Source organism: Mixophyes fleayi, chromosome 7 (assembly GCF_038048845.1).
Source record: "Mixophyes fleayi isolate aMixFle1 chromosome 7, aMixFle1.hap1, whole genome shotgun sequence".
Classification (NCBI taxonomy): Eukaryota; Metazoa; Chordata; class Amphibia; order Anura; family Limnodynastidae; genus Mixophyes; species Mixophyes fleayi.
The window spans coordinates 113,608,689-113,625,593 of NC_134408.1; the positions used below are offsets into that span (position 1 = coordinate 113,608,689).

At 40.7% G+C, this 16,905-nt stretch overlaps 1 protein-coding gene across 2 annotated transcripts in view; it reads left to right on the forward strand.

The window, feature by feature from the left end:
- Positions 1–16,905, forward strand: part of DRC11 (dynein regulatory complex subunit 11) — a 126,192-nt gene that overhangs the window by 52,305 nt on the left and 56,982 nt on the right. For both annotated transcript variants that reach the window (XM_075180392.1, XM_075180391.1), the window contains exon 6: positions 7,706–7,911. In XM_075180392.1, coding sequence (XP_075036493.1) covers positions 7,706–7,911 — 206 coding nt within the window. The remainder of the gene's footprint in view (positions 1–7,705; positions 7,912–16,905) is intronic.

The following is a 16,905-nucleotide window of genomic DNA, read 5'->3' on the forward strand; positions in this document are numbered from 1 at the left end:
TCCCTAGTTCTATTGTTTAATGTTTCATTCATTAGGTTAGAGGAGCATGTTTTTTTTAGTACAGTGGTTGTTTGTTTTGTTATTTAGTGTTTTTTCCCCTGCTGCTCTTGAGGAGGAAAGAGGGGGCAGCACAGTCATTTTAGTGCAACCACTTAACCAGCTGCAAGTCAGGAAGCCAGTGACAAAGCTATGGCAATGAATGTGTTGTGGGATCCTAACAAATAACATGTGGATCTGAAGCTGAATCATGGGAAGGGCATACAGGGGAGCTACAAATTTCTTGTCTAGTTTCGGAACAGGAGGAGGCTGGCGGAATTAACTCTTGTCCAAGGGATATGAACCTGCTACTGCTGCCTGCTAATTAGCTTTCCTCCCAGACAATGAAGCATTGTGAATACCAAGCAGGTGTCTCTGGCACAGTCCCATAATCAGCAATAGTGAAACAGTATAAGTGCATGAGGGCAAAAAATGGAGATTTACAATGAAAGAAAAAAAGTCTGAACGCTAAAAGAGCAATGTATTGGGGAGTTATAGCCAGCTATGGAATTACTGAGTGTTATTTTATGGGTTAAAGAGAGGCCTCTACACCCGTCAAAGTCATATCAATTGCGGGTGCATAAGTGCAGGTGTAAATACTTGCTGATGATGATGACTGTCGCCAGCACTAGATAAGTGCTTATGATTGGCTGCTTGTGGATTCACCTCTGAAACTGATAGGTGCATTTTTTATTGCCTTTGCATATATTATGATTTTGGAAGCGTATTTTAGCAAAGTTTTTTGGTTCGTACACAAGAGGGAGAGTGTTACCTATTGTACTCTGTAAGTATTTATTACCTCTGTAAGGTAATAAAATCAGAGCAAGATGTAGCTTCTCTACAGAGGGACTTAAATAAACTGGAGGATTGGGCGGCCAAATGGAACATAAGGTTTAACACAGATAAATGTAAGGTTATGCATTTAGGGATCAAAAACAAGCACGCAATCTATAAATTAAATGGGATTAATTTAGGGGAATCTATTATGGAAAAGGATCTGGCAGTGCTCGTAGACAGTAGATTTAGAATTAGTGCTCAATGTCAAGCAGCAGCTGCAAGGGCAAATAAAGTATTGGCATGCATACAAAGGGGCATAGATGCAAGGGAATCCAGTGTAATTTTGCCACTGTATAAATTGGGAAGACCTCATTTTGAATATGGAGTTCAGTTCTGAAAGGGTTCAGAGAAGGGCGACAAAATTGATAAACGGTATGGAGTCATTAAGTTATATGGAAAGGTTAGACAGTTTAGGCATGTTTACTTTAGAAAAGAGGAGTCTAAGAGGAGATATGATTACTATGTACAAATACATTAAGGGTCAATACAGAGAGCTTTAATGGGAACTTTTTATACCAAAGACTATACACAGGACACGCGGTCACCCCCTAAGGTTAGAGAATAGGAATTTTCACAACCAGCAAGGAAGGGGTTCTTTACAGTAAGGGCAGTCAAGATATGGAATTCACTGTCAGGTAAGGTTGTTATGGCAGATTCAATAGATATGTTTAAGAAAGGGTTAGACAAATTTTTAGCGGAAAAGTGTATCCAGGGATGCGACCGTTAATTAAAATTAAGTATAGTAGTGAATATAGGCAAAAAATAGGACTGCAATATTGGGTCTGGAGGGATTCTTCCCAATTTGAAACATATTGGCGGTTGCTTAATGTGGATCAATTTCAAATCTAAGAGAGGGATGGCAGGAGATCCAAAATAGGTTGAACTTGATGGACTGGTGTCTTTTTTTCATTTTTTCAACTTCATCAACTATGTTATTGTATTACTCCAGAAGGTTTTTTCCTATCTCTTTCTAACCTAATAGCGAGAGCGCATTTCACTATAAAAACAATTGGGTATAAGTGTATCTGATGTATGCGTAAATGTTATCTGGTGCAGATCTGCATGCATCTTGCGATTTGTCCAACTTTGCATATGCTTGAAATTGTGGGCGTTTTTTAGGTCTATTTTAAGTCTGCAAAGTTGGACGCAAGTGTGTTCAAACTCATCATCACTTACTGGTCTTTTTTCTCTAACTTGGGGTGGTGGGCTATTATTTATTATATTTGTATCTTTTCATATGCCTAAAAGACCAGTTTTCCCCCTGGCATTCCATTTATGTCAAAAAATACAAGTGCAAACAGGGTGTGAAAATGCATATAAGCGCTACACAGCTCACATGCAGTATTTCAGCGCTGGACATTTTGGCATTCTTTTGCAAATGCATCCAGAATGCAAGTGGCACAGAGCTTCCCATTCATATCAGTTGTCCATTAGTTTCAATTATCATTGTCATTGTTATTAAAAATTATACAGTTATTACATATTACACAGTGCTTTACAAAGTATGTTTAACTATTCACATCAATCTCTGTCCCAATAGAGATAACAATCTATAGTCCCTACCATACACCCCCCCCCCTCCCCAAAGGAAACCGAAACACCTGGAAGAAACCCACCCAACCACAAGGATAAATTACAAACTCCACACAGATAGAGCCCTTGTTGGAACTGAACCCATGACCCGAGAGCTGTGAGGCAGCAATGCTAACCACTATGCCCCAGTGGTGCCCAATGTGTTCACTGCATGTATAAATCCAGAATATGAATGTAAATGTGAATATGCTATTGACATTAATGGGATAAACTCCATTCATTAAAAATAAGTTAAATTCTGCAGTTTGTACACCCAATCCCCAATTTCTCAACCAGCCCTCCACCTTTCTAAAGATTTCCTTGCCTTATTTCTGCTGTGTTCCAGTTTTTAGAAAAGTCGCTCATTGTTTCATTAGAACAACAGAAGCCACAGTCAAATTTGTCCCATGAGCCCATTTTAGTAAGTTTGTAAACTCCTCTGAGCTGTATTGCTAAAGATCACAATTTCATTCCCTCGCCAGAGCTCTTTAGACTCATACAATACAAAGCTTTGTTGTTCTGTCTCACAAACTTTATCGCTCTGAGTTATCCATTGTCACCAATATCAGAACTTTCCTGTTTGTTGAACTGTAGAAGCCCCTACATCAGAATGTTCTTAAGTTCCATGCTACAAATACACATCACACAGTGTTCTAGGTATCAAAATTGGTTGTATGGCAGGAAGAATGTCCACTGATTGCACAGGCTCTGATAGTGTATAATTTCTTAAAACAGAATTGCCTTTTTCTCTTTGCTTTGACATTCAGCAGCACCCATAGGATGCAGCCACAAAACCCAAACAACAATGTATATCAACATCAATTACCCATTATAGGTGCACCAAATCCAGGTTTTAGGTCAAGGTTCAGCCAAATCATAAAGTTTTAAAGGAAGATCCAGTGCAGTTTGGTTTGAAATGAATATTAAATATGCATTTGTTGTATCCAGATAGCAAATAGAGACATAACTCCCCCGGACCCTATTGGGCTGAAGCTGCAGGTCTTGCAGGGCTGACAACTGGAAAAACACACAGCTGTCAGCCATGGCTGTACCCGAGTATTTCAAAATGGTTCCTGAATGGATCAACTGCAGCTACTGTCTATTCTGGAACCGCATTATGTATTGACATACAGAGCCAGATGAATGGGGGAGAGGCAGGGGTCTACTTTTGCTTTAACAGCCCTGGCAGCACCTGTTCCTGGATGCGACTGTATGTTGAGATCCCTGGCTCCCTTAAGCATCGCAGCGTCATTACATCATGTCTATAACACTTATGGGAGTCTCTCTGCATACAATGGGGGAGCAAAAATGAGAATAGAGATTTTAATGTATATCTTTAGGTAATCAAGGTGCACTATTATTAATTTAGATCATCAAGGGGCCTAGTAGTGTAGTATATTCAGAACCATGTGACTCAAAATTGGGTTAGTAAGGTATTATCTCCATGAATTATGGCATTATGCTCTTAATTTTAGACCAAAGGGGCTCCCCTGTCTAAGTGTAACATTTACACCTGTAGTTTTCATACTTGCTGATGAGAATTACCTTCCTTTTAGGTGATGCCCACTTGAGATAAGGAGGCTAAAATTGAAAGTAGATTAACTAGATGACCTGATGTGTGGAGAAGAAATTCTGAAGAAGCTTACTGTGTAAAAGTCCAACCCCCTGCTACCTCTTTCAATAAAATAAAAAAGGGCTATTTGTTTTAGCCTCATTTATATCGTTATCATGAGAGCAAGAGAATTTCTGGGCTGTTATTATTATTATTATTATTGTTGTTAATATTATTATTATTATTATATTTAATTTTTATTTATAGGGTGCCACAAAGTTTCTGCAGCGCCGTACAGAATACAGACAGTGAACCATACAGGGTAGAGCCATACAGAACAATAAATAAAAAATACCAGGACTTCAAATCTTTAAAAACATAGACCTGAGGGAGGTATGGTGGGAGAAGGGGAGGCCTGTGAGGAGAAGGTTACAGTAATCAAGACAGGAAATGAGTGCATGGATAATGGTTTTGGTGTCATCCCGAGATAGGACGGGCCGGATGCATACGATATTGTGGAGTTGAAAGCGACAGGATTGGGCAAGAGAATGTATGTGGGGGGGGGGGGGGAAGAGAATGAGGAGTCAAGGGTGACGCCCAGGCAGCGGAGTTGGGGAACAGATGGGATGGTGATATTGTTAACAGTGATAGAGAGATCAAGATGGGAAAAACATCTGGAGGGAGGGAAGAAAATGAGCTCAGTTTTGGCGATGTTAATTTCGAGAAATTGTGAAGACATCCAAAAGGGGATGGCGGAAAGCTATTCAGGTATACGAGAGAGGAGTGTGGGGAGGGGGGGGTGGGGAAGATGTAGAGTTGAATGTCAACAGCGGAAATGTGATATTGGAAACCAAAAGTGATGATGAGATCACCCAAAGAGGTAGTGTAGAATGAAAAGAGAAGAGGTCCAAGAACCAAGCCCTGAGGAACTCCTACAGGGAGGGCAGAGGGGGGTGGGTATGAACCAGAAATGGATACGGAGAAGGAGCGGCTGGCAAGATAAGCGGTGAACCAAGCGAGGACAGAGCCAGAGAGGCCCAGAGAAAGAAGGGTCTGCAACAAGAGGAGGTGGTTGACTGTTTCGAAGGCAGAGGAGAGGTCCAGAAGGATGAGCAGGGAGAAGTAGCCCTTAGATTTAGACGAGATAAGGTCATTAGTAACTTTGGCCAGGGCGGTTTCAGTGGAGGGGGTGGAAGCCAGATTGAAGAGGGTCAAGGAGGGAGTTGTCCAAGAGGTGCCTAGTGAGGCGGTTGCAGATTATACTATCAAGTATTTTAGAGGCAATGGGGACAATCGAGATGGGGCGGTAGTTAGCGAGTAAGGTGGGGTCAAGCTTGGGTTTTTTGAAAATGGGAGTGATAAGGGCATGTTTAAAACGAGGGGTCGATGCCAGTGGAGAGTGACAGATTGAATAGGTGAGCAAGGAAGGAGCAGGCAGTAGTAGGAGTGGAGGAGGTGAGAGGGGATAGGATCCAGGTGGCAGGTAGAGGGGGAGAGGAAAGAATGAAGGAGTAGATTTGTTCACCCGAGGTAGGTTGAAAGGAGCACCAGAGTTAGTTTATAAAGGAAGGCCATGCAATTGGGGTAGCAGGAGAATGAACCAAGGAGGAGATATCAAACCTTATAGCCTCAATTTTGGAGGAGAAAAAGGAGGCAAAGTCATTGGCAGAGAGGGAGATCGATGGGGGAGGGAGGGAGTTGAATGTAGCAGAGAGGCAGCGGGAATTGGAGGACTGAGAAGAAATAATGGACTTGAAGAAGGATTGTTTGGCAAGGGAGAGGGCGGAACTGTAGGAGGAGAGGATGAATTTGAAATTAAGGAAGTTGGCCAGAATTTAGAGTGCTAAGGTTGAATAGAAGAGGCGGGGGCAACAGCATCCAGGGCAGTGGTGAGAGAGTGGTTGTAGATGAAGATCGCCTGGTCAGGGCTTGCTAGGATGGAAAGAGGGGACAGAGGAGAGCTTCAAGAGAGGAGGAGAATGAAGATGGTTCAAAAGTGTCAAGATTGCGCCTAGTGAGGATAGTTTTAGGGGGAGGAGGACAGAGTGAAGGAAAGGAGGTGGCTATCTTTGCTACGTGTTTCACTTTTGTGTGAAACTTTTTATTACATTGCTTGGTGTGTGTCTACAAATTAGCTTCTCTGCCACAGCTCAACATGGGATCACAAAATGGTTTAGTGGGCCATCCGCCAGCTCTGAGCTGGTGCACAATGGAAGTCATTGAAAGAAAATCTTGTTTGCGCTCGGAACCACAAAATTAGGAGTACTGGAGCACCTACTTGTTACCTTGTAGGAACATCTTCATTTCTCCCAACTCCTCTGCCTGTGCAAATTTCTACTCCTCCGCAAATATCGTAAATTCCTGCTGGTCTACTGTGTATCTGGGAACTAGATCTCATTTTATTATATCTCGCATTCCATTCATATATGTAGCATGGCTTAGGCTACCTAGGCTAGTGCTTTCTAAATTATTTGTGATGGTAGGCCAGGGACCTGCACACTGCACATCCATCTAAGATGGAGACCCACTTGGTACCCATATACCCAGGATGGAGATCTACATGGTACACATATACCCAGGATGGAGACCAGTGACGGAACCAGGGGGGCGGTCGGGGCAATCGTCCCCTCTAGCAGGGGCTTGCTGCCGGCGGCTACACACTATGTGCAGGTCCGTTCGCAGAAACAAGCAGGGAGAGTGCGCTGCCCGGCTGTTCTGATTGTGTTTTAAAAACAGTCAGAGCGGCCTGGCAGCACACTCTTCCTGCCTGTCTCTGCGAACGGACCTGCACATAGTGTGCAGCCATAGTCAGTCTTAGCTGTCAAAAACGGGAGGAGGGACTAAATTGCCCCCGGTAAAATTATTTTCTAGATCCACCCCGATGGAGTCCCACACTTTACACATCCATACAGGACAGAGACCTACATGCTACACATCCACTCATGATGGAGACCCACACACTAAACTTACACCCAGGACAGAGACCTACTTGCTGCAGATCCATCTAGGCAATTTGATATGGCAATATTGATAGGAGGACAGGCGCGACATTTGTACCACCACTGTGATTGTTTAAAAGGCTTCCCTATGCTTTGCATGGAGCCACGGCAAACACTATCGTCTGAGATAATTAACACTGGCCCAAAGGTTTGATAAATAGAGAGAGGCCTTAAATATGCCAAAAACAGGGAAAATGCTTTTCTTCCTATAACAATCAGTCAATTAGCGATAATTAAGTGTCTATTGTTAGTAGAATAGTGAAAAGAGGCATGTTATTGAATCTTTGCAGCATTGTGAATAGGCACATGTCATTGAGACAGAGGTCTACAACCACACTAAAATGCTGCTACAGTTCCAACAATAAACAGTAAAACATTGTATTAATTTTTTTTAACAAAATGTTACCCGCACTAAACAGCTATTAATTCAATGCTTCAGTTATGATTAAACATACATTCTAATTAACAATTTAATGATGGTGTATTTTTGTTAGTTGAATACATTGCAGTTCTAAGTTTGTTGATTTAGGAAAGCAGTCTCTTTTATAATAACACCTGAGTTGTTTCTGGCTCTTTTTAGTATACTATTTTAACAAAAATACTTTTACTTACATATCTCCATGTTTTTGGCATACATACAGTTCAATGGGCAAAGACAAATCTGCTTACAAACAATCTGCATAGATATATTACTACCATATATTTACAGGTGCCACCAGCACACTTCAACAGCGTGAGCATGGCAGAGATGATTACTAAGAAAACAGAATCCCTGCGATCCGAACTACAGGAGCAGTATGAAGCGGACTACCAGCATGCTCTGGTGCAGATAAAGGACACTATAAGAGAGTCAGAGGGATTAGACATAAAGGAAACACTTAAAGACCAGATCCGGCAATGGTTCATCGAGTGCAGGTAACAATGACTCTGTTGTGTATAATATAGTCTTCATTATTTTCCATGTCACATGATCCTATAGCTAATGTAACAAATGTAGCAATGTATGGTTTATTGGTCAAAACTCATTGACCTGAATGAATCTACACAGACACACTAGAACACATCGGGTCTGATTTATCTTGGAACACAATTCGCGTTTGCTTTAAATCAAACGTATATTGCATGCTCTGGCTGTACAGTACTGTTACGGCTCCCACTGATACCTTGATAAAGTTTTAGAACAAGGTGAGAGAGAGAAATCTTCACCTATAGCAAGCCACCTTTCCAGTATAAAGAGATAAGTACCCGCAGGTACTTAGATGCCCCAGGGACGTAGGCTCAAAGTAGTAAAAGTTTATCAAAGGTACCAGGTAGTGAAGATGTATGGAGACTGGGAGTAAAGCACACCATGCGGTATACAGAAGGTAAACCATTAACAATGCAAATGGTCGAGGGCAGGCAGCCAGCAAGAATATACGTAGACAAACAAAGGGTCAAGACGGGCAGCGAGCAGAGAATATCCAGGAACAAGCCGGAGGTCGGCAACAGGTAATCAAAACAGCAAACATAAGAAGCAGGTAAGAAGTGCAGGCACAACACAATAACCGACAGGAAGGCTAAGTCCTCCCTGCAATATAAACTCATGAGGTCCAATCAGAAAGCTCCCAAGTAGAACCCCGCAGACAATAGGTCAAATTAGGACTGAATTACAATGAAAGTGACGCTTTCTACAGAAAACAGCATCCAAGCTGCCTAGCAACCAGCCAGGACGGAACTACAGAGCAATCCGTTGCGAGTAGTTGCCGTATGCAAACAGATGGAACAGACTGCAAGAGACGCACAATAAAGTCCTATAGGAGCGCATGCAAAAATATAAATAAACACATTAGCAATTCTTAATATAATCATTAATAACAAAAATACATTTTAAAAAAATTAATACATACAATACATACATCAGGATGTTATTAATGTGGACTGTAAATAAAATGTATTTTTACAGTTTCTCTTACTTGCAAACACATGTTCTGGCATGCATACGCGGCAGTCATCACCATCAATCAGTACCTACACCTGCCCTTTAGCTGGTGCAAGATATATGGTAAAAATCACCTACCTCGAAGATGCCCAGAGCTTGAATCGAACGAACGTGCGTGTGCTCGACCTCTGCACGTCCTTGCTGTACATTGCCTACATGCATCCACCCCCTTCACTCCCCCGTTCCGCCCTTCAAATGGTGGGCAAGCTAGAAGTGTAATTTGCATTTCAACATGAATTGATCCTTTATTGTGAAAAAGTTTGTGTCCCCCCCCCCCCCCAACTTTCACAAATCGTCTCCATTAATACCATAAGTAAACCTGTTCAACTTATGTAGATTCTACTTCCAATGGCAGTTTTCTCGGCATTCACTGATAGTCTAATGCTATGCTACTCTATTCTGTACATTTGTCTTGTTTGTGTGTAATATGGTCTACATGCAGTTGACATGTCAAAGCTGTATTTGCATACCATTAGCCATTCGGTATATTTGCCAACTATCAATTCTCTGAGGTAGTGTAAAGGACGTTTGTGAGGTGCCAGGTGGAATAATGAAGACTATCAGAAGAGCTTATTGACATTTGACCCTTAGCGTTGTCTATCTTTTCCCTACATCTTTCTATCTCTAGTGCTATTAGTGTTTCATTACATACTATATTACTGTGAATGCATCTCTTTAGAATGACTTGTTATTCCCAGCACCAAGTCAAGGAACTCGGCATCAATATTTTCTTTTTTTCACCAAAGGCCAGGTCAGAAGTTGCCCTTCTCAACACACAGCAGTTGGTAATCAAAACATCTCCTACCAGTGTGAGGATAGTCTCTTCATTATTACAGCCTATTGCGTAATCTTACTGGCTCACTTGACATTAAACTGTAAAGATGAGAATGACTTAAGCTCTCAACAACCGAAATGCCGGGTGATTTAGTGAGGCCATAAAATTATAAGTCAAACAATCTATACAGAGGTCCATATAAAAGTCAGTAAAAGTATTATAATACTGGTTTACAGGGAATAAGATATGTGGATTCATTTGAGTAGGAATTAACACATTGGTATGAAAATATATCAGATTTTTTACTAGGTTTTTCCTGAAATTTGAAGAGGTTCTTTATTCAGCAAGTATCCCGGTTTATACATATTTTTTCCTACAGAATGACCTCTCGTGTGCTTCCATCTGACATCCAGCTCCCTGAATAGCAGTCATTTCTTTAGCACCACATTAACACATGCTGGGAATGGGACTGCAGCATAAAAATAATGTTTCAAGTGCAATAACTTTTAATTGGTCATTTATCTGTGCAAAAAATAATGTAGTCAAAAGAAAACGCTGACCATAAGTAGTGATGCCCTCACAATACAAGTGCTAAAGTACATTCTACAAGAGAGTGATGTGTTTTGGGAGAGACTGAGGGGCATATTTTTGTAGCATCGCATAATATGAAAGGTAGTTTTCAATCCTCATCGCATAGATAAGGATTGCACTATCTTTCATATTTATCAAAATACTTCCATAGAAACCAGGGGAGGGCTGGCTGGCAAATTTTAGCCTGGGGGGCAGGCACATAGCACTGGCCCATAAGTAGCGGCCCACATTTTATATCTATATCTATATATATATATATATATATATATATATATATATACACATACACAAACACTTTGCACAGGGGCCCAGAGGGAAAGTCCAGTGTGTCCAGGGTGTTCCAAATGTTTGAATTCAGCACTAAACCAAAAAAAGAAAAATCCACAATAAGCCTTCATCATACACTTTTTTAGTCTAGTCAAATTGTTTTTCCAAATACCATTGATACCGCACATTAAAACTAGCATTAATACTGCACATTAAAATAGCACTGATAACGCACATTAAAAATACAATTGATAGCCAACAGTAAAAATTATTTTGATAACGCACATTAAAAATATGATCAATAAAAAAATAAACAACAAAAAACATTGATACTATGACACCCGTTTTTGATTATATTACATACATATATGCAATATATATAATGCAGCAAATGTGTTATAGGATTCTCTATTTTATTTATCAGTAATTAAAGTATCTACTGAAGCCTGCCTCTTATATTAAAGCTTGAATTAGATGTTATGCATGTATATATATATATATATATATATATATATACATATATACATACATACATATACGTGTGTGTGTGTGTGTGTGTGTGTGTGTGTGTGTGTGTGTGTGTGTGTGTGTGTGTGTGTGTGTGTGTGTGTGAAATCTGGTTAAAGCAGGCTTCAGTACTTACTTTAGTAATGGTTAATAAAATATAAATAGCGGATCCTATAACATTTTTGCTACCTGACTTTCAGTTTATATAGTACCCAGTAACTGTAAAATACATTTAAAGTAAAAAATATAGTATATTTAAATAAAGAATATGTATCCTATATTTTTATATATAATTCGCTTAACGCCCAGTGTCACTGGGACTCATTGTTCGGCTGCAGGACGGCAGTGACGATTTCCACTGTCTGGCTATGCCTGGGAGGAGCTGCTGCGCATGCACAGCAGCTCCATTTCTCCAGTGATAGTCTATACAGCTGTCGCGCAGTGCTGTACAATGGGTTTAGCATGTTTACATGCTTTTGCCTGTTCGTCCTTGAAGGTGGGAGGGGGGTTTAGCAATAGATTATACTTATTATGCTCCTGCAGGCTATGGGAGGAGCCCTGTAGCACTTTTAGGCTGGCTATTTGTTCTCCTGTATATGCGGTGCCGTCCGCATATACAGAATACTGTATGCCGCCCCCAAGCCAAACCCCGGGCCGTGGATAAATGCGGTGCCGACCTGCATACACTGAATACAACCCAGCGCGCAGGCGGCCGCATCACATGACACTAGATGACGCAGCCGCATCGAGTGTCATGTGATGCGGCCGTGCCCTGGGTTGTATTCAGTGTATGCGGACGGCACCGCATTCATCCACGGCCCAGGGGGGGAGGCGGCCCGAAATGGTACCAAACCGAGTGGCCCAGGGGGCAGATGCCCCCTGACCGCCCCTGATAGGAACTGCCGTTCCGAAAAACGACTGTTCAAGTGAAGTACAACTTCACTTACTCTACACTGCCTCTTCTCCTCTTACGATCCTGATTTCAATCCCTGTGCACATGCGCCAAACAAAAGCCTTGGAATGCGCACAGAGCACTCTGCTGTCTTCTATCGTTCTATAGCTTCAGTGCAAACAGCACTGACAAACGGAAGGAAAAAACAGAAAAAAAAAAAACATTTCCTAAAATTTCTGCTGCCCACTACTATATGATCAAAGTAGAGACTCTCCTTCCCTACCATATGTGGTTTCCCACACTAGCCGCTTATGATTGACCAGTGATGAGGGGAAACCCAGGAAAAACCTGCTTTGATCCCACATCATTAGAGACTAACTGGATATATATTTATATGGGGAAAAGCTAATTAACACCCATTTATTTAAATTGTTTTTCTACATGCTGGAAACCCCATTGAAATGAATGGGCCAATCAAATTAGTGTCAAATTGCTGCTAAATAGATAAATTATTTGAAAATCGGGCACTCTGCAACCCTCTACCAGCCCCAGCGCCAGACGACAAAGGACTTGCCCTGTCAAGAGCCGCAATGCTAATTTCCCAAACCCTAACTTCAGAGCATGAGTTCAGACAATAGTAATTTTCTAGTTTATATAAATGACTGCACTGTAACTGTTATTAGTGTTGTGGCTCTTGTCAAAGCAAGTCCTTCCTTGTCTAGTAAAGTGTTTGTTTCTTTTATGCAGGCCTACCCCCCCTAAGGTATTCAGCCCCGTGCTGGTTTGCACTTTTGCAGAGTGACCACATGTATCCGTGTTTTCCTGCTATAGTGTCACCGATACCAGGCTAGGTAGACAGCGCTAGAGCTGGTCTGACTTTGGGAAGATAGGGGCGGGGCTCACATTTTTTATCATTTTGACGTATGACAAACAAGCCTGTATAGATGATAAAAATCATCATCACATTGATGATGATCTCTGCCATCTCTTCTGAATGAAATGCCTATCATACATTTTTAATGTATCCTACGGTTTAAGTGAATGAAATGCAAATGGACGCAATTTGCGCGATATGCAGGCTCACAGTTATCTTAAGATGCCTGTGACTGCAAACTATGCAAATTGCATACTTTTCATGGACACAATTTCTATATTTTTGGTATAAATTGTATCCAACTCTGTATGAGGCCTTTATATATATATATATATATATATATATATATATATCTCTCGAGCATCATCAATGATCTATGTGAATTATTCTCTGATTGAAAGTGTAAAATCCTGGTGTTCTATACACTGCTAAACATTGCTCACCGGCATTTATTGACTTAAAAGTTTGTGTGCTTATTACTGAATTTCCCAAACTGTTTCAGCAGATAATGGGTTGAGTTTCTGTGGCTGTTAGGTGGAGGTTTTAGGAAAATATGTTCCCATTTTTCATTACTCTGTTTGGCATTCTTGGCACATGTTGTTATTCTGATTTACAGTTCCGAGTCCTAAGGTCTTTTTCAGGAGCACATAAGATTGCTCCGCAGTGTTCCAGGTATCTTATTGCATCATTCGGATATTTTCTTCTGGCCTCATTGCATAATTTACGGATATGTTGATGTGTTTTTTAAAATATTTGAATGTAAACCAAACTAAGTATCTCAATAAGTTGGTTAGGTCATATTTGCCCACTCTCCCAGAATGTCCGGGGGACTCCTGATTTCCGGGAGAGCAGGCAATTCTTCCTAGTGAAGTGAGCAGGATAGGAGCCTCAATGATGCGATTTGACGTGAAAGGCCTCACACAAAATAACATTATTTTCCGCGACCCACCCACTCTCACCCTTCCACCACGTCCCTCCCCAGAGGACAAAAATTCAATGTATGCAAATATGGATTAGATACACTTTCTAATAGAGGGTCTCTACTATGGTCTGCACTGTACAATGATCCCCTCCCTTATTAGTTCTGGGAGTGGGTGCTATATTGGCACATGGGTATGGTACCTGCCTCCACCGCTGTGTCATCGGCTCAACATCAGTAAAGTTGTACAACGTGAAAAGCAATTGTTGAGTTGTTATTGAAGCCGAAGGCATCCCTGCTATATGTTTATGGCAATTTGATCTTGTGTACATACAAGTCAGTTTGGCTCACTGCTTGCAGAATTGTACGAACACATCAGCAAAACTCAGCCTGCTCTTCTATCTCCACAAGTCCATGAAACTGATTAAAACTGACTCTTACATTTATCTCACAGCGCTAGCACTGGCATGTATTTTTTTGTATCTGTATTGTTTTTAAGCTTTTTATTTTTCAAGTATTTTTTTATTTATTTATAATAAAGTCAATACTGTCATAAAGATTGTTCTAGTATTTTTTAAACATTTTATTTGTAACAACAGAGTTATAACACAGGTCATAGTTAAACCGTTAAATACATTAAATGGGAAGAAAAAAGAAAGTTAGTTGAGTTATAGAAAATAGACTGTATACATATTGGCATACTGGTAGGTCAATTGGCTGCTAACCAAAAATATCTCCCTAGTCTGTATGTGTATGTTAGGGAATTTAGACTGTAAGCTCCAATGGGACAGGGACTGATGTGAGTGAGTTCTGTGTACAGAGCTGCGGAATTAGTGGCGCTATATAAATAGATGATGATGATGATGAGAGTAACCTTCAAGCGTTCTCTGAAATCCCACCTCTTCAGACGCTTATGATATTCCTCTACCACCCTCTTAATCTCCCTAGGTTACCCTATTACCACCCTCTACACAGCCAACACAAGACAACAACCCTCTGACCAACATAGTTGTGTGACTGAGCATACAGCCTACTAATACTTTGTAACATTTGCATTCTAGCTGGACAAATATTCAATATAATGTAGCACTTACCCTTGTGTATCAAACCAGTGTTCCATAGATTGCAAGCTTGCGAGTAGGGCCCTCTTACCTCTCTGTATGTATGTATTTCCCAGTATTGTTTTATTGCTGTTTGTTCCCAAATGTAAAGCGCCACTGAATCTGCTGGTGCTATATAAATAAATTTTGATGATGATGATGATAAGTGTCTGAATAAGCTTTTATTTTTAAAGTGCTGACAAGGTCTAGAGGTTATGTGGAATTGCGTATGAGAACTGCTCTTCATGGCAATATCCTAAATCAGTAGAAGTTGTAGGACATAAATAGACTGTAAGCTCTCATGAGCAAGGCTGTCACTATCCTCGAGTCTGCACCTCCTTCGTCAGCCTTGTATGTACTTGTTCTGTTCTTATGTATAATTTGTTATACTGACTTTCTGACACTGGTGATTTTTCTGGTGCTTTATATATAAATGATGATGATAAAAAAATGTTTTCCTCCTGTGCACTAACAAAACTGCAGCTTCTTAATATATAAAGCAATCAGAGTGAAAGCTTATGGTATTGTGCCATGTTAATCACTCAGTGCAGGGCAACAGAACGCAAAAAACATTTTTCCCCGGGCATCACCTTTGTAACTGTTCATCCCAATGTAACCCCTTGTATGGCTTGGTGAGAAGATATGACGGCTGTTACTGAGGCACACAGATACCCTGTGCATAATAACCTTCACAAGCTGAGTGTAAACGTCTCTACACACCTATTAATAATATGAGCTGTAAGAGGTGAGGACCGTTCAAGCATTGGATGCTGATGCACAGCTTTTCACCAGACAAAAGGTGTTGTGTTTAACATCGGCTCGGAGATAGCGCTAAATACTACTTTCACTAGTGTTCTGGTTCTTTATAGGTACATAGGATGCACCTATCCTACTGTACAGCACTAATATACCAATGGATGCAATATTTCAAACATCACAAATATGACAGTTGTAGTCTCAATGCCCACTTTTATTCCAAAGGTAATATGTTTACTAAGGGTCAAACTTTTCATTTGTAACAGAAAAAAAATCAGGAAAAGTTTAATTTAACGATTGTTTGGGCCAAACAGTAATTAGGTAAAGTTTTGACTTTTTTTCCCCTTTGCTCCCTGTGCAGAGGGAAACACAATGCATAAGGAGCAACACCATCTGTTCTTTTTCAGAGTAAGAAGGTACCGTGTGTGTGTGTGTGTAGGGTGCAGGTTCAGCAGAGATAAATGAGGCATACGTCCTTTTGATGCGTTGTCTGCATCTCAGCACCAAACATTTTCTGGGGTGCTTCACCATCAAACTTTTTCTGGTGTACTTATTTGTTATAGACAAGTATAGATAGTGAGCTTGCGAGCAGGGCCTTCTCACCTCTTTGTCTGTTTTACCCAGTTTATTTATTAGTTTACTGTGTTTGTCCCTAATTGTAAAGCGCTACGGAACGGAATATGTTGGCGCTATATATAAATTGTTGATGATGATGATGGTAAAGTAGGTTTCTAAAAATATGGCAAGTGGAATATCCGCGTATAGCGCTCAGGAAACTAATAGAAGGTTTAGAAAAATATGTAATCCTTGGACGTCAGCAGCTATGCGTGGCTGTTTCAACCATTACACAATCCATGACAATGCACAATAAAGCTATGCACTACTACGCACATCGCAAATGTACATTATTCACGGTTTAGTGGTTTACATCAGTTGTTGTTACAGTAACTCGCTGCTGTTCATATTTGACAACCATACTGCTCTGTATGTACTCATTAACAAGACAAAATAAAAACGACACAATGATCTCAATGTAACATCAACGTTCTTTTGTGTGGGATACAGTTACATGCCCCAGCTGCGGACTCTATCAATGTGTTTCTACATTCCCGGAACTGGAGAGATTTGGAAGTTAGTGCATGAAGAGAATTCTATAGACCCTTATAAGTCAGCAGAGAGTTTTCTACATAGGTACTGATGCAAAAGAAAACACGAGGCATGGGACAAAAGAAGCAGAATTCCTCACATGT